The sequence below is a fragment of the Microcaecilia unicolor genome, chromosome 7 (genome assembly GCF_901765095.1).
Source record: "Microcaecilia unicolor chromosome 7, aMicUni1.1, whole genome shotgun sequence".
Classification (NCBI taxonomy): Eukaryota; Metazoa; Chordata; class Amphibia; order Gymnophiona; family Siphonopidae; genus Microcaecilia; species Microcaecilia unicolor.
Genome location: NC_044037.1, coordinates 206,598,365 through 206,614,705, shown reverse-complemented (window position 1 = coordinate 206,614,705; position 16,341 = coordinate 206,598,365). Strand labels below are relative to the sequence as shown.

The 16,341-nt window shown below is 46.6% G+C and overlaps 1 protein-coding gene across 3 annotated transcripts in view; it reads left to right on the top strand.

The window, feature by feature from the left end:
• NAB1 (NGFI-A binding protein 1) overlaps window positions 1-16,341 on the top strand; it is an 84,349-nt gene that overhangs the window by 43,177 nt on the left and 24,831 nt on the right. For 2 of the 3 annotated variants that reach the window (XM_030209162.1, XM_030209161.1), the window contains exon 6: window positions 13,117-13,282. In XM_030209162.1, the coding sequence (XP_030065022.1) occupies window positions 13,117-13,282 (166 nt within the window). Of the gene's footprint in view, window positions 1-13,116; window positions 13,283-14,731; window positions 14,998-16,341 lie in introns of all 3 variants that reach the window. The other variant, XR_003942784.1, reaches the window with a different exon arrangement.

Here is a 16,341-nt window from a genome sequence, read left to right as displayed (position 1 = left end):
AATTTTTTCTTCGTTGTTTTTTCTTTGTTTTCTTTTGTTCTGTTAAAAAAAAAAAGAAGAAAACTTTGTTTTCCCCTCTTACTTTTAGCGGGGGCGCCTCGTTGCGGCCTTGTGGTCGATTTATTTTTTCGAGGTGTGATTTTTACCGCCACCATCGACGACTTTGACTTCGCCGACGCGATTTTTCTGTCGATGTCCTCGAAGGTCCCGAGTGGATTTAAGCAGTGTGGTCGGTGCGGCCGGCATATCTCGCAGACCGACACTCATGCTTGGTGCCTCGGGCCGGAGCACGATACCAAGACGTGCACCTTGTGTCTCGGTTTACGGAAACAGACACAGGTGGCGAGGCAAGTTCTTCGGGACCGTCTTTTTGGAACTTGCGCCGGCCCCTCGACGTAGACTTCAATGGCATCGGTGTCGACGGCCGGATCTTCGGTACCGGTACCGATGTCCACGAAATCGGCACCGATGGCACCGACCCCAGGAGCACAGGTCCCGTTGGCCCGCCGGTCTTCCAGAGATGGCAGGGGTGAGCGGCCGCGCGGGCAATTGGCCCCGGTCACTCCCTCTACCCAGGGCCCTCGGGACCGAACCCTGTCGGACCCGATCCCTCGAGGCCGAGGGGGATCTACCTCCTCCTCTTCGGTACCGCCGAGTGCCGATGACGGGCACCGTAAGAAGACTAAAAAGCACCGTCATCGGTCGCCCACTGCGCATGTGGCTACCGGCTCCAGAGGTGACTCGACGCCGAGGAAGTGGCAGCGCCGGGAGGAGCGTTCCCCCTCGGTGGTAGAGGTATCGCTACGTCAGGGCACAAGCACTCCGGTGCCGTCTCCTGGACCCGAGCAGATTCCGGCACCGGCCCCTCTACCGGCCCCCTCGCCTTTCCCGACAGCGGGCCTTGACGAGTGCCTCCGAGCCATCCTTCCGGGGATCCTGGAAGGGCTGATGCGCCAGACTATGATGGAGGCGCCGGCGTGCTCTAGCCCGGTGCCGAGGCCTTCGACGCCGCTTGCGGTGCCGCTCTCGACCGCCACGCAGGTGGAGTCCCCGTCGACGTCGATGGAGGGAGCTTCATCCCCGCCGGCGCGGGAGTCCACTGCTCGACAACGCCACCAAGGACTCGGTGCCTCGAAGTCGAGCCGGGCCCGGTTGAGGTCTGAGCTACAGGAGCTCATGTCCAACACCGAGGAAGAGGCCTCGTGGGGAGAGGAGGAGGACCCCAGATATTTCTCCTCAGAGGAGTCTGTGGGCCTTCCCTCCGACCCCACTCCTTCACCGGAGAGGAAGCTCTCGCCACCTGAGAGCCTCTCCTTTGCCTCCTTCGTCAGGGATATGTCTATCTGCATTCCCTTCCCCGTGGTCTCCGTGGATGAGCCGAGGGCCGAGATGCTCGAGGTCCTCGACTATCCATCACCACCTAGAGAGTCCTCCACGGTACCGTTGCACAATGTCCTCAGAGACACTGCTTTGGAACTGGTTGAGACCTTTATCTAACCCCACCATCCCCAAGAAAGCGGAGTCCCAATACAGGATCCACTCAGACCCAGAGTTAATGCGGCCTCAATTGCCTCATGACTCGGCGGTCGTGGACTCTGCTCTCAAGAGGGCATGGAGTTTGAGGGATACCGCCTCGGCGCCCCCGGGGCGGGAGTCTTGCACTCTGGACTCGTTTGGGAGGAAGGCCTACCAATCTTCAATGCTCGTGACCCGCATCCAATCCTACCAGCTCTACACGAGCATACACATGCGGAATAATGTGAAGCAATTGGCGGACCTGGTCGACAAGCTCCCCCCGGAGCAGTCCAGGCCTTTTCAGGAGGTGGTCAGGCAGCTGAAGGCGTGCAGAAAGTTCCTGTCCAGGGGTATATATGACACCTGTGATATGGCATCTCGAGCTGCGGCCCAAGGTATAGTGATGCGCAGGCTCTCATGGCTGCGTGCCTCTGACCTGGACAACCTCACCCAGCAACGGCTGGCCGATGTCCCTTGCCGGGGGGATAATATTTTTGGTGAGAAGGTCGAGCAGTTGGTGGACCAACTACACCAGCGGGAAACCGCCCTCGACAAGCTCTCCCACTGGGCGCCTTCAGCTTCCACCTCAGCAGGTGGACGTTTTTACTGGCAGGCCCGAAGGCCTCATCAGGCACAGGGACAGTCCCAGCGCGCTCGTTCCCGTCAACAGCGTGCGCCTAAGCAGCCCCCGGCGCCTCCACAGCAAAAACCGGGGACGGGTTTTTGACTGGATCCATGGGAACATAGCCGCCATCAAAGTGTCTGTACCGGACGATCTGCCAGTCGAGGGGAGGTTAAAACTTTTTCACCAAAGGTGGCCTCTAATAACCTCCGACCAGTGGGTTCTCCAAATAGTGCGGTGCGGATACGCCCTGAATTTGGCCTCCCCTCCACCAAATTGTCCTCCGGGAGCCCAATCCTTCAGCTCCCATCACAAGCAGGTACTTGTAGAGGAACTCTCCGCCCTTCTCAGCGCCAATGCGGTCGAGCCCGTGCCACCCGGGCAGGAAGGGCAGGGATTCTATTCCAGGTACTTCCTTGTGGAAAAGAAAACAGGGGGGATGCGCCCCATCCTAGACATGAGATGCCTGAACAAATACCTGGGCAAAGAGAAGTTCAGGATGCTTGCCTTGGGCACCCTTCTACCAATGATTCAGAAAAACGATTGGCTATGTTCCCTGGATTTAAAGGACGCATACACTCACATCCCGATACTGCTAGCTCACAGACAGTATCTCAGATTCCGCCTGGGGACACGGCATTTTCAGTATTGTGTGCTGCCCTTTGGGCTCGCCTCTGCCCCACGGGTGTTTACGAAGTGCCTCGTGGTGGTCGCGGCGTATCTACGCAAGCTGGGAGTGCACGTGTTCCCATATCTCGACAATTGGCTGGTCAAGAACACCTCGGTGGCAGGAGCTCTCCGGTCCATGCAGTGCACTATTCACCTCCTGGAGCTGCTGGGGTTCATAGGAATTCATAGGAACTCTGCTGAATTCACAGACGGCTCAGGCCTTTCTTCCCGAAGTGAGGGCCCACAACCTCCTGTCCCTCGCTTCCCAGACCAGAGCGTCTCAGCAGGTCACAGCTCGGCAGATGTTGAGACTCCTAGGTCATATGGCCTCCACGGTTCATGTGACTCCCATGGCTCGTCTTCACATGAGATCTGCTCAATGGACCCTAGCTTCTCAGTGGTGCCAGGCCACCGGGAATCTAGAAGATGTCATCCGCCTGTCCCTCAGTTGCCGCAATTCGCTGCACTGGTGGACACTTCGGACCAATTTGACCCTGGGACGTCCATTCCAAATTCCGCAGCCCACAAAAGTGCTGACGACGGATGCATCTCGCCTGGGGTGGGGAGCTCATGTCGGTGGGCTTCACACCCAGGGACTGTGGTCCCTCCAGGAACAAGATCTTCAGATCAACCTCCTGGAGCTCCGAGCGGTCTGGAACGCACTGAAGGCCTTCAGAGATCGGCTGTCCTATCAAATTATCCAAATTCGGACAGACAATCAGGTTGCAATGTATTACATCAACAAGCAGGGGGGCACCGGATATCGCCCCCTGTGTCAGGAAGCTGTCGGGATGTGGCGTTGGACCTGCCAGTTCGGCATGCTTCTTCAAGCCACATACCTGGCAGGTGTAAACAACATTCTGGCCGACAGACTGAGCAGAGTCATGCAACTGCACGAGTGGTCGCTCCATTCCAGAGTGGTACGCAAGATCTTCCGAGAGTGGGGCACTCCCTTGGTGGACCTTTTCGCGCCTCAGACCAACCACAAGCTGCCTCTGTTCTGTTCCAGACTACAGGCACACGGCAGACTAGCGTCGGATGCCTTTCTCCTCCATTGGGGGACCGGCCTCCTGTATGCTTATCCTCCCATACCTTTGGTGGGGAAGACCTTACTGAAGCTCAAGCAAGACCACGGCACCATGATTCTGATAGCGCCTTTTTGGCCCCGCCAGATCTGGTTCCCTCTTCTTCTGGAGTTGTCCTCCGAAGAACCGTGGAGATTGGAGTGTTTTCCGACTCTCATTTCGCAGAACGACGGAGCGCTTCTGCACCCCAACCTTCAGTCTCTGGCTCTCACGGCCTCGATGTTGAGGGCGTAGACTTTGCTTCGTTGGGTCTGTCTGAGGGTGTCTCCCGTGTCTTGCTTGCCTCTAGAAAGGATTCCACTAAAAAGAGTTACTTTTTCAAGTGGAGGAGGTTTGTCGTTTGGTGTGAGAGCAAGGCCCTAGAACCTCGTTCTTGTCCTGCACAGAACCTGCTTGAATACCTTCTGCACTTATCAGAGTCTGGCCTCAAGACCAACTCAGTAAGGAATCACCTTAGTGCGATTAGTGCTTACCATCATCGTGTAGAGGGTAAAGCCATCTCTGGAGAGCCTTTAGTCGTTCGATTCATGAGAGGCTTGCTTTTGTCAAAGCCCCCTGTCAAGCCTCCTGCAGTGTCATGGGATCTCAACGTCGTCCTCACCCAGCTGATGAAACCTCCTTTTGAGCCACTGAATTCATGCCATCTGAAGTACTTGACCTGGAAGGTCATTTTCTTGGTGGCAGTTACTTCAGCTCGTAGAGTCGGTGAGCTTCAAGCCCTGGTGGCTCATGCTCCGTATACTAAATTTCATCATAACAGAGTAGTGCTCCGCACTCACCCTAAGTTCCTGCCAAAGGTGGTGTCGGAGTTCCATCTTAACCAGTCAATTGTCTTGCCAACATTCTTTCCCAGACCGCATACCCGCCCTGCTGAACGTCAGTTGCACACATTGGACTGCAAGCGAGCTTTGGCCTTCTATCTGGAGCGGACACAGCCCCACAGACAGTCCGCCCAATTGTTTATTTCTTTCGACCCCGATAGGAAAGGGGTCGCTGTTGGGAAACGCACCATCTCCAATTGGCTAGCAGATTGCATTTCCTTCACTTACGCCCAGGCTGGGCTGGCTCTTGAGGGTCATGTCACGGCTCATAGTGTTAGAGCCATGGCAGCGTCGGTGGCCCACTTGAAGTCAGCCACTATTGAAGAGATCTGCAAAGCTGCGACGTGGTCATCTGTCCACACATTCACATCTCATTACTGCCTACAGCAGGATACCCGACGCGACAGTCGGTTCGGGCAGTCGGTGCTGCAGAATCTGTTTGGGGTTTAAATCCAACTCCACCCTCCAGGACCCGAATTTATTCTGGTCAGGCTGCACTCTCAGTTAGTTGTTCTTCGTAGGTCAATTTCTGTTTTACCCTCACCGTTGCGAGGTTCAATTGACCTGGGTTCTTGTTTTGAGTGAGCCTGAGAGCTTGTTCTCGGAGAAAGCGAATGATACATACCTGTAGCAGGTGTTCTCCAAGGACAGCAGGCTGATTGTTCTCACCTACCCTCCCTCCTCCCCTTTGGAGTTGTGTTTTTTTCCTCATTCCTTTGCTTGTCATTCAACTGAGCGGGAACGGTCGTGCACGGGCGGGAAGACGGCCGCGCATGCGCAGTGGGCGTGCCCTGCGTGCGGGACCGCCCGCAAAAGTTTTGTTCCGGTTGGTGGGGGCTGCCGTGGACGTCAACCCAGTCGTGAGAACAATCAGCCTGCTGTCCTCGGAGAACACCTGCTACAGGTATGTATCATTCGCTATCTGTTGGATTCTTGAGCAGATTTTCAATAAAAAAAGATGTTTAAAAAATACCACATAGCATTTTTTTAAATTTATAACCATTTAAATTTTTACAAGCGATAAAACAACTTGCTGGAAATACAGAGAGAGTAATACGTAGGAATTATTTCAGTCAGGTAATTCTATTCTCTTCCTTAGACCACTAAATAGGGAGAGTGAAACAAGATAAGGAGATCAATTAAACAGTAAACAGAAAAAAAAAAAACGTGGTATTAACCTGATTATCCCCAGATGTTACTCGTCTAATTCATTATTCCACATTGATCATCTGGTTGGCTTCTTCAAGGCCAATACGGTGTATAGTCAAATCATACTTATTATCCAATATTAGATAGAAATAATACATCTGATTCTTTCTCTTTTAAAAACCAGAAGCCATTCAACAATACATATACTTAAGTCTCTAATTCAAATCCCACTGATTAAAGTAATCCCAGTTTTCACAGGCTTCACTCCTTTTAAAGTAATAATTTGAGAAATATTTCTGAGGAAAACTTTAGGAGTCCTACCTGGAACTCTGGGAAAAACAATAATCTTGATATTAATCATCTATAATAATATTCATTTTATTATTCAAAATTTCTGTTCGGTTATCATTTTCAAAATCATAACCACTTCTTGCTCATGTAGAATCATATCAATTTTTTACTCTCAAAGGGTTCAGTTGAATTGTCCATGTAACTCTCTAATAAAATTATATCTGAAGCAAAATTATTTACTGCCACCGTTAGGTCCCGAAGCGCCTTCCAGATGGTATTCAATGTAACCTCCACGGGAGCCAAAAACTCCAAGTTGATTTCTCATAGGTGTTTAGGAGTGGTTCCGCCGATTCGGGTTCTGCTGTAAATGTCCTCCGTTTCAGCATACCTCCTCCACTCCTTTGGGCGTGGTGGTTGAATAATTCGGGAGCGATGGAGTTGTTTTTTCCAGGTCCAAGAGCGTCAACGCTCCTTCAACGATGCTAATCAAAGGACTCGCCAACCCTTTCATCTGTGGGCAGTTCATCGCGCAGTGGTCCCGCACTTGCTGCTCAGGGGATAAAACGCTGGCCATCGGCGACTGACCGCCGGTTGTCCCCTTCCTCTCAGTTAAGGTAACTGCAATTGCAGAGAGGAAATTTACGTAAAGAAGACAAAACTTCAGAGGGCAGCTGGGCCGTTGGGCATACGAACTTCAGGTCACCATCTTACCACTCTCCCAGTTTGGGACACTCTTTGTCTTGTTTCTCCTCAGAGGCCTGTCTGATATGGGTAACCCTTCAGCATAGCCCTCTAAGTCATTGAAACACAGAAGCCCCTCCACCCCTACAAGGTGGTGTCCCTTCGGAGGGGACATAGCATTTTTTTTTTTTTAAATCATGGACTATGGGATTTGAGTAGTGACCCACTTGGGCCCAATCGCATTTCTGCATTGCTTATAGATGTGCCAGCGATAGGACTAGTAGAGCACTGGCATCATATTGAAAGCAAGCTTCAAGCTGTTGCTTTGGTCTCTGCTCTGCTTTTGCTTCTGTTCTGGTTGGTTCTGGTGCTTTGATTTAGACAAGCCAGCATTAGAGAGTAGCAAACAGGGCAGAGAGTAGCAAACAGGGCAATTATCCTGAGCCCCCATGCCACAGGAGGTCCCAAGCCTGCCTCAAGCTGAAGGAGGCATAGAATGCAGGCAGGCATTAGAGATCCCCCCCCCCCCCCCCCCCCCCCCCAGTTGCTGCCCTTTGCTCTTGAATGTTTAACACCAGCCCTGGATTCAAATTAAACAAAAAGGAATAATGACACAGATCATGACAAAAAATGAAAGTTGAATCAAGCTGGATTGAAATGTGGAAGAAAACTGACTATTGAGAGAAAACTGGTTAGAAGTAAATGGAGTTGGAATAACATAATGTCAAGTGGTAAATGAGAGAGTGTATCAGTATGCAAGAGAACTAGAGTTTCCGGGGAGGGGGGAGGGATCACATCATTATAATTCAGCAGTGTTTCATACACTGTTTTTCTCACAATTTCATCTTCCAGAATCCTATTGTTTAAAGTGAAACATCTGTTCAGAGGGTGAGTTGGCAGAGATATGTTGACAGGAAAAGCTAGGAGCCTAAGAAGCCAAGTGCCCTTAATTCTGCTAAGTAATACTGCACAGGAAATACCTAGACAAGTAGGCAGCTATATAAAAGGGTCTCTCTCCCTCTCCCTCTCTCTCAAACTACATTAGAATGAGAAGTCTTTGTTGGACCTTTTCGGTTTGTGTCACTTTTTTACAGCAAAGCAAGGGTTTGTTGGGGTTTTTTTTTCTCCTGTCAGAAATATCTAAAAAAGCCATAGAAAAATCAGCTGTACTAGAATGAATGGTGGCCAGTAATCTGCCTAATAGACGGAATGGAGTGAAGTATCGAGTAGTACCAAGCAAAGTTGTTGCTCTGAGTAAGGACTGAACTGCATTTATGAAATAGAAATAACGTATTTTAATTGAACGTTCTGTGGAAAAAAAAATTGTGGTATCAGTGACTGTTAACCTGCCTAAATTAAGATCTCCAGCAGAGAAGGGAACAAAATTTTGGATTTAGCTCATGCCTTTTTCAGATGCAGCTCAAGGTGACTTTCAGGTACAATAATTATTTTCTGTTCCTAGAGGACTTGGAATCTAATTTTGTACCTGTGCCAATGGAGAGTTAAGTGCTTGCCCAATATCACAAGGAGCAGCAGTAGGATTTGATGCCTGGTTCTTCTGGTTCTCAACCCGCTGCTCTAGCCATTAGGCTGCTCCTCCACTCCAGAAAAACTGAGGAAAAATTAGAAATAGTATGACAGAAACTAGGGACTCGTGACTAAAAAAGTTGAAATCAGAGCTGAAGCTGACGACGACGTAATTGGGACTAAAAGCTGGCAGGCCTTCTCTCACACCCACTCACCTTCACAGCTGGAACCATCCATTGGCCAAACTACCAGTTAGTGATGTACTGCTAACTTCTTTTAAACTCTCCTGCAGTCTTGGCTTTGCAGATTTTACTGTTCATGGGGTAGAATTAAGACTAGCAACTTCAAACTTTTGTGATGTGATATGTATGCTTTTATTGTTTTTTTTTTTTTGTTAGCACAATACTCAAGTTTACTAAGCTTCGCGGCAATGCCGACACAGCCCATTCAGTGTGAGTGGACTGTGTCGGCATTAGTGCACAGCAGCTGCTAGCACAGCTTAGTAAACAGAAGGGTAAAATTGTATTTGTTTCTTTACTTTGTGAGCCACTTTGGATGACTATTAGCCAAGGCAGTAGATAACTTGATTTTATTTAAAAAAAAAAAACCAAACCTTTAAATTCCGTGATACTTCCTCTTCCTTCAGTGGTGTTCCCACGCCACCCTTTTTACTGATTGTGGATGAGAGGGTACTTCAGTAGCAGCTTCTGGATTCCAAACAAGGAAGAATATAGAGCATTTCTGTCATAGTATGATGGGACTAGGTGCGCCCTGAGGACTGGAATGGGAATGGCTGATCTAAGAAGTTAAGTAGTCATATTTCTTTGAATCCTGCCAGGCCATCAGTGCAGATTATTTTATTTTATTTATTTGGATTTTGCTCACACCTTTTTGGCAGTAGCTCAAGGGGAGTTACAGTCAGGTACACTGGGCATTCCTCTGTCCTCGGAGGGCTCATAATCTGTTTGTACCTGAAGCAGTTGAGGGTTAAGTGACTCGCCCAAGGTCACAAGGAGCAGCAGTGGGATTTGAACCAGCCACCTCTGCATATCAAGATGGGTGCTCTAACCATTTGGCCACTTTTCCAGTCCAGATTAGAATTCTGTTTGCCAATTTTTATTCTGCTCCCATCTTTTGAGCAGGTGGAGCATACAGCAAAGCTCAGACACCACTAGTCAGAACTACAGTTTCATTTGAGCTCGAACATGGAGGTCAAAAATCTGCCCCTGAGATTCTTTTCAAGAAAAGACCCTATGAATCTCTTGGAAGAGCATAAGAATCGGATGTGGTAGTTTGAAGAATAAAAATTATACAAGATATGCCAGTGTAGCCCAAGCCAAATGCCAAGGCACTGACATGAGCAGAGCAAAATGTCGTTAGCCTGATAATTTGCATTGTGGGACATCTGAGTGTGCTGGCTGATTTGGCTGAACTAGAGCAGTTCCAATCCTAGGAGAGTAGAAGATAAAGATTTTCAAACTCATTTGTTCTCACAGTGTAACATATCTGTTGCGGACCAGTTAGCGTCGGCCCATAGCATCAAAATGAACTACCTTTCTATCCATAATTAACAAAATGTCCGGAGTGGGAAGCGACAGTGAAAGAAGAGGAACAGAAGTATTATTGTGGAACTTCCAATTGTTTTGTATTTAACTCTACACCCTATCCATTAATGAATTTGTCCAGTATTGTATATGTGTTTCTGCTGACTTTGTATTCTGCAGAAATTTTGTTACAGAATACTCACTCCCCACGTTGCCTACAGGCACCCAGTTATAGAATTTCCCCCTAAGTGCAGACTCTGTACAGTACACTCTATGGCTTTTCCTTAGCTGTGGCTTCCCTCTTGCCACCCTCCCATATGGGCAGTATTTATAGACCAGTCTTGAAATTGTTGAACAGTCATAATTTTCTTCATAGGCGCTGGCTCAGTGGGTGCTTGAGCACCCCCAATATTTTTGGACCCAACATAGGTGGAACGGCAAGTGCAATGCTCCAGAAGAGGACTCCCCAATTCTCAGTTCATGCACTGTCCCGCTGCTGGCAGCTCTCCCATTCCTCACAGCTCACTGGTGTTGCTAACTACCTTGATTGCTGCCGGTAGAGGCACTGTGGCGATTAAAAGGAGCTGCCTTGGGATCTTGGTCTTCCCTATGATGTGTCCTGTCTCCTCTGCAGCTTCCTGTTCCGTGTGGACAGGACATGTCACAGGGAAGATTGAGGCCCCAAGACAGCACCTTTCAATCACCGTGGTGCCTCTACTGGCAGCAGTGATAAAGTAATTAGCAGCACCACTGAGCCGGGGGGGGGGGGGGGGACAAAGGGGAGAAAACATTGATCTGCGGGGGTCAGAGAAAGGGAGAGAGGTGTTGCTCTGCTGGACCAGGAAAGGGGAAGGAGGGAGGGACAGGAAGAGGTGCTGAATAGAAAGGGGAGAGTGATCTGCAGGGGTCAGAGAGAGGGAGAGAGGTGTTGCTCTATTGGACCAGGAAAAGGGAGAGAAGAGGGAGGTACTGGACAGAAAGGAGAGAGAGGGATAAATACTGGACCAGCTTTGGGGGGGGGGGGGGGAGAGAGAGAGCAGCAGATTGGGAGGCGATGAAATGGGGAAAGAAGATGCTGTATGGAAGAGAGAGGGAGAGACACTGGAGACCCAAGAAGAAGCCACACTGAATTGTGAGGGGGCTGTGGATGGGAAGAGACAGGGGAGAGATACTGGCTCCAGGGGGAAGAAGGGAAGAGAGAGGGAAAGAATAGGGAGACAGAGAAGAGTTGCTGGGCATGGAGGGAGAAGGGATAGGGACATAGAGGGGTAATTCTGGAGACAGGAGAGGACAGGGACACAGGAGTAATGCTGATTTCAGGGGAACAGATAGGGACACGGGGGGAAATACAGGATAGGGTAGGACACACACAGAGGGGAAATGCTGAATATAAGGACTGGATCGGAACACTGAGAGGGCAGATGCTGAAAATCGAGGAAGATAAAGGACAGGGACACGGGGGAGATGTGAGGACGGATAAGGATAGAGGAGGAGGATGGTGGACATGGAGCGAGAAGAAGTGTCAAATGACCAGACCATAGCAAAGACAAGAAAAAAAAAAGAGACACTGGGATCAAAGGGAACAGAAAAATAAAATGCTCAGACAACAAAGATAGAAAAAAGTGTTTTATTCTGAATGTATTAATTGGAATATGAGAGAGAGAGAGAGACTTTTGTTTTAATTATTTTTGATTTAAGACCCACTATAATTAGAAGGGAAAAAAAAGAAAACCATAGAAACATTCTTGTATAAAATGTTGCACTGGATATGCAGGTAAACGGACTTTCAATGCCCTGTACGTGTGTGCTTTTATAATAAATCTTTTCTTTTGTGGCTCATAGCATCTGTGTAAAAATCAGTAAAACTCCAAACCAATATTGTTAATGCAGTGAAAGGTATTGGAACTTGTATAGTTGATCTTTTATAAGTTGTTTGGCTACTAGAATTTTTACAGTTCATGAAATCTGTTTTACTAATGAGCGAGTGACGAGGTAAATTGCCTGTACTTTCTTGCATCTCTGCTGGAAGCTGTCCCAAGTGCATCATAGCAGTTCATCTTCTGACTACATAATGATGTCTGGCATCCATTGTATCAATGCTGATGAACGTTTTTGTGTGAATCACCCTACGGCTAAATGTCTTAACTTTGTCTGATGGCTGTCCATCTTTCTGTCTTGCTCAGCATGCATTCATTGGTGTGTGTGCTTTTCTCCACTGCGTTAATCTCCTTCATGCTCGGCTGTAAAGTAAGATGGTTGATTTTTAGGAGTTTTGCACACTGTATTTAGCTTGATGATTTATGACCGGTGCTTCTGTTTCTGTACTGAAATCTGAAGACTAGGTGGCAAGGAACAATGAACCTGCTTGCTCCTGAGCTAAGAAAACAGATTTTCTTCCTAGGGGCAAACTCAGAGTTCATAGTGCTAGTATTTCATATTGTCAAGAAATTGTTTTAGGATGTTATCTGACAGCCATTGTCTTCCACTAATTTTCTATTACTGCCGCTCTAATCAAACATTTATTATTTTGTTCCATGGAAGGATGCAATAATATACTTTTAAAATTACTATACGTATTAACTACATGTGTATACCTTTTTGAATTTCACATCATTTCTGTCATGAGCACTGTAGATGTTTCTACACTTCAGCCCAGAAACCTTCTTGTGGTTATTACTCTGTTATAGCTGGTTAGGCTGATGTCTGGTCCTGTCACACAATGCCAATACCTAAGCCTTTAGACCACACTTGTAATAAGCTTGACATGTCCAATGAGTGGCTCATGGGACAGACAAATTTTAAGAAACTACTAGGTGACATATGTGTTCATTTCTACACGTATGGGTTACACTGAACAATTATTAGAATGGACAGTGAATATATCCTTTTTATTTATTTATTTATTACATTTGTACCTCGCACTTTCCCACATACAGCAGGTTCAGTGTGGCTTACATAGTAAAAAGCATTACAGAAAACATTTACACTAAAGGATCCTGGCGCCACACTTTCCTTCTCATTTTCTCTCTTGTGCCTGTCAATAGACTTTTATCTGTGATCAGGCCTTACAGTACACACCTTTTATGGACTCAGTAAACTACTCTGACTAAATGTGGTTTCTCTTTCTTGCAGGGTGCTAGTTCAAATTGAGAAATGGAACAAGATTACTGAATGGCCTTTTTTTAACAGCTGTCATTTTGTTTTGATTCTAGGTACAACTTGAGAAAGTAATGGCTAAACAAATGGAGTTTTTCCGTAACCCATCAGGGTTTGAGAGGCTGCAGCACCTGGAAAGATGTCTTTCTACAGGTCTGTACAAGCAAAACTCAGAGGAAAATAGCCCCAGCAGCCAGATTTCAGACAACTCAGATGGACCAGGTATGCTATCTGATGACCAGCTAATCTCAGTAACTGAACATATGGTATGCTTAACAGAGTTGATTGTTAAGTGCAAATCTGAAGAAAAATATTTTGGCTGCTGGAACCTCAAATTTGTTACTGTAGATTGTTTGAATAATATTTCTTCTTTAGCATTTTGTATCTGACTCCCTGTTTGAAAAGTTTTATATTCTAATTTTATGTCATTAAAATATAATGTCAGGGTGGTATGGGGATAACCTTTGAAGGATAAATTTATAATGTCACCATGGAGAAACACCTACCTGAGTGCTATTTTATAAAGACAAGTAGGTACCTATAGGAAACTCCAGTCTGGCATGCTCCTCGATGATCCCCTTGGTGCAGGAATCCTGCTCTTTGTCTCACCTTTGACTCAGAGTAGGAGTCATTGCAAAAGAGACACAAATGAAAAGAGACAGCAGCGCTAGTGCGTTGATGCCATCTGACAGCAGAGGATGGGGGGATGTCTCAGCACCAGCTAGTATATTGAATCAGTCGTGCTCTTCTGGTAGTGACCCAACATCTGTTAATGCAGACACTGGTTGAACAAATTGTCCTAGTTCCAGGTGTAAACATTGCATCCTTCTAACCCATTTTCCTCCATGCAGCAAACCCTGTATCACCAACCTGTGAGCTATTCTTCAACTTCATGAAAAACTATTTCAGGGTATGTCCACATTTGAGCAGGAGGAACCAGTTCATCTGGTGCTGGAATGTGTGAAGGCAGAATACTCACTCTTCCATGATAATTTGGAGGCCCATAGCCCACATCAGATAGTCTCGGACTTCTCTTAGGTCCATGTTTTTGTCAATAACTCACCCATTGATAGGGTACTCAACAGAGTAGCTTTTCTTTTCTAAGAGAATACATCGGGGACTGGGAGAAGGTCTATCATTCTAGCCTAGAAAAGATGGCACATTCCCCTCTGGCTTGGAGTCAAGACCCTGGGCTTCCTCAGGAGAGGAGTCAGCTGGACTATTAGTAGCAGTTGAATTGACATTTAAGGAAATCCAAACTGTTCAAGGTCTGCTCAAATGCTGCTCCAGGAAAGGTTAATAAAATCCTGGATATCCTTAGCGTGAGAGCTTTCCAGTGCATAATGGCCAGCAGTACTACATGGCGCAATATGAACATGAATTCCTGCAGAGGCCATTCTCAAGCATTGCCATAGGAGGAAAACAGGTTTCTAGAGGGAATGCTAGATATGATAAAAAGCAATAAATGCCTCATCCATTAATTTTACAAAGCACTGATAAAGCTTTCAGATCTTTCATTGTTGAGATGAGTAAGTTTTTAATTTGGCTGAAACCAGCAGCTTGTGGGAAGATATACATGATAGGGTGGCCAGAGTACCAGAGAGAACTTACTTGGGAGCAAGATAAAGTTGATAGTTGACTTTATAAATTCATTATTGTTTACCTCTCCAGATGCTGTCAGCAATAGCAGGGAATCTACTGACTTCATTAAGGAAACCCTGTTATATGGATCTCCTATAGGCATGTCAAGAAAATACAGTGCTTTTCAGTACCAGAGGTTACAGCCAATCCAAACACATTAACCACAGATCCAGACACTAATAGAAGCCTTGGATCAACACACCTAAGCCTGCACTGAACTTTTGAGGAAAATGAGCATCACTTCTGCTTCATCCAACATGGTTATTATACCTTTCAGGATCAGAATTCAACTGCAGGTTAATATTAATTGAAATTCAGCTGACTGAACCTTACTGGTTTCTCAGATCTTTGATCTCAGGATCTGTATCCTCCAAGCCAAGAAGGAATTCTTACTGTGAGCCAGCTATAGAACTTGTCTCTCTGTAAGAAACCCAAACAGGCTTCTACTCCCAGGCATTTCTTTATTCTGATAAAGTTGGTGAGTTTAGGACCCATACTTAGCTTGGTGAGGAAAAAATCAATGACTTGGGAAACAAAGGATTTATGTATTCTCATCTTGTTTGACTGGTTACCAAATCACCAGTGCATACAGGTGTAGGGTGAGCTCTGGGGAAGTTAAGTAGCCGAGTTACTGCAATACCTGGATTTCTTAAAAAAAAAAAAAAAATTAATATGGTCCCAACTCAAAACATCTTGCTTGTAGAAGCACATACAAGCATATTCAATTGCAACATTGCTATAACAGAAAAGCACTGGATTACAACCTTAAGAGAATTATGATTACTTGGGACATTCCTATTCTGACCAATAAAAAGTTGGGGGCAAGGAAACTGGACATAAGGGTTAAAGAAAAATGCCAGAGTGGGATTATTCATAGATGTGTCAGTCCCAAGTGATACTCTGTAAATTGGATGAAGAGAGAGCATATCCTCAAGTATCAAGAAAATATGACAGAAAGATACAGAAATGTTTCTCATTGTTTGAGTGCCTCAGACTTGATTAAAATGAGTTTTCAAGCACACCTGGATAGATTGTCTATACACATCATGTCTTATGAACTCCAGAAGGGATCTCTTTGGCACGATGCAAGTGCTGTGTCAATCATTAGCAGTAAATAAAGACTGAAATCATGCTCCACATATCTTGGCTTGCAAGTAAGGTTTATGTTTAAATCATTTTTTTATTAGTCAGTAACATATCAAGTTTAACATTTCACTAATCATCATGTCACGTGCATACATAACCATATAACTTGAAAGTCATTTGTTTTCAAACTTTACTCCCAACTCCCCTTACCCAGACTTGACTCGTTAGTCTTACACCTCTAAGTGAGATTCCAATTGGGTCAGAGTCGTTCCCTGATCCCTCCCTTCCCACCCTACCTTCCCCCTTCAACCCCTTCATGAACTCAACCTTTTACACTCATTCTGTCCACCAGTGCTGGTTACACAACTATCTGTTTAAGATGCGGCTTCGTGCGGTTGGCGTCAAGGTGTCCGTGAATAGGCTCCAACAGTTTGTCCATTTCTCACCTCTTTCCGAGGGCCATTGTTTTATGTCCATCCTCTCAATCCGTGTTAGGTGTATCATCCGCAGTCTCCACCCCTGTATAGTGGGATATCTATTTGTAATCCACTCAG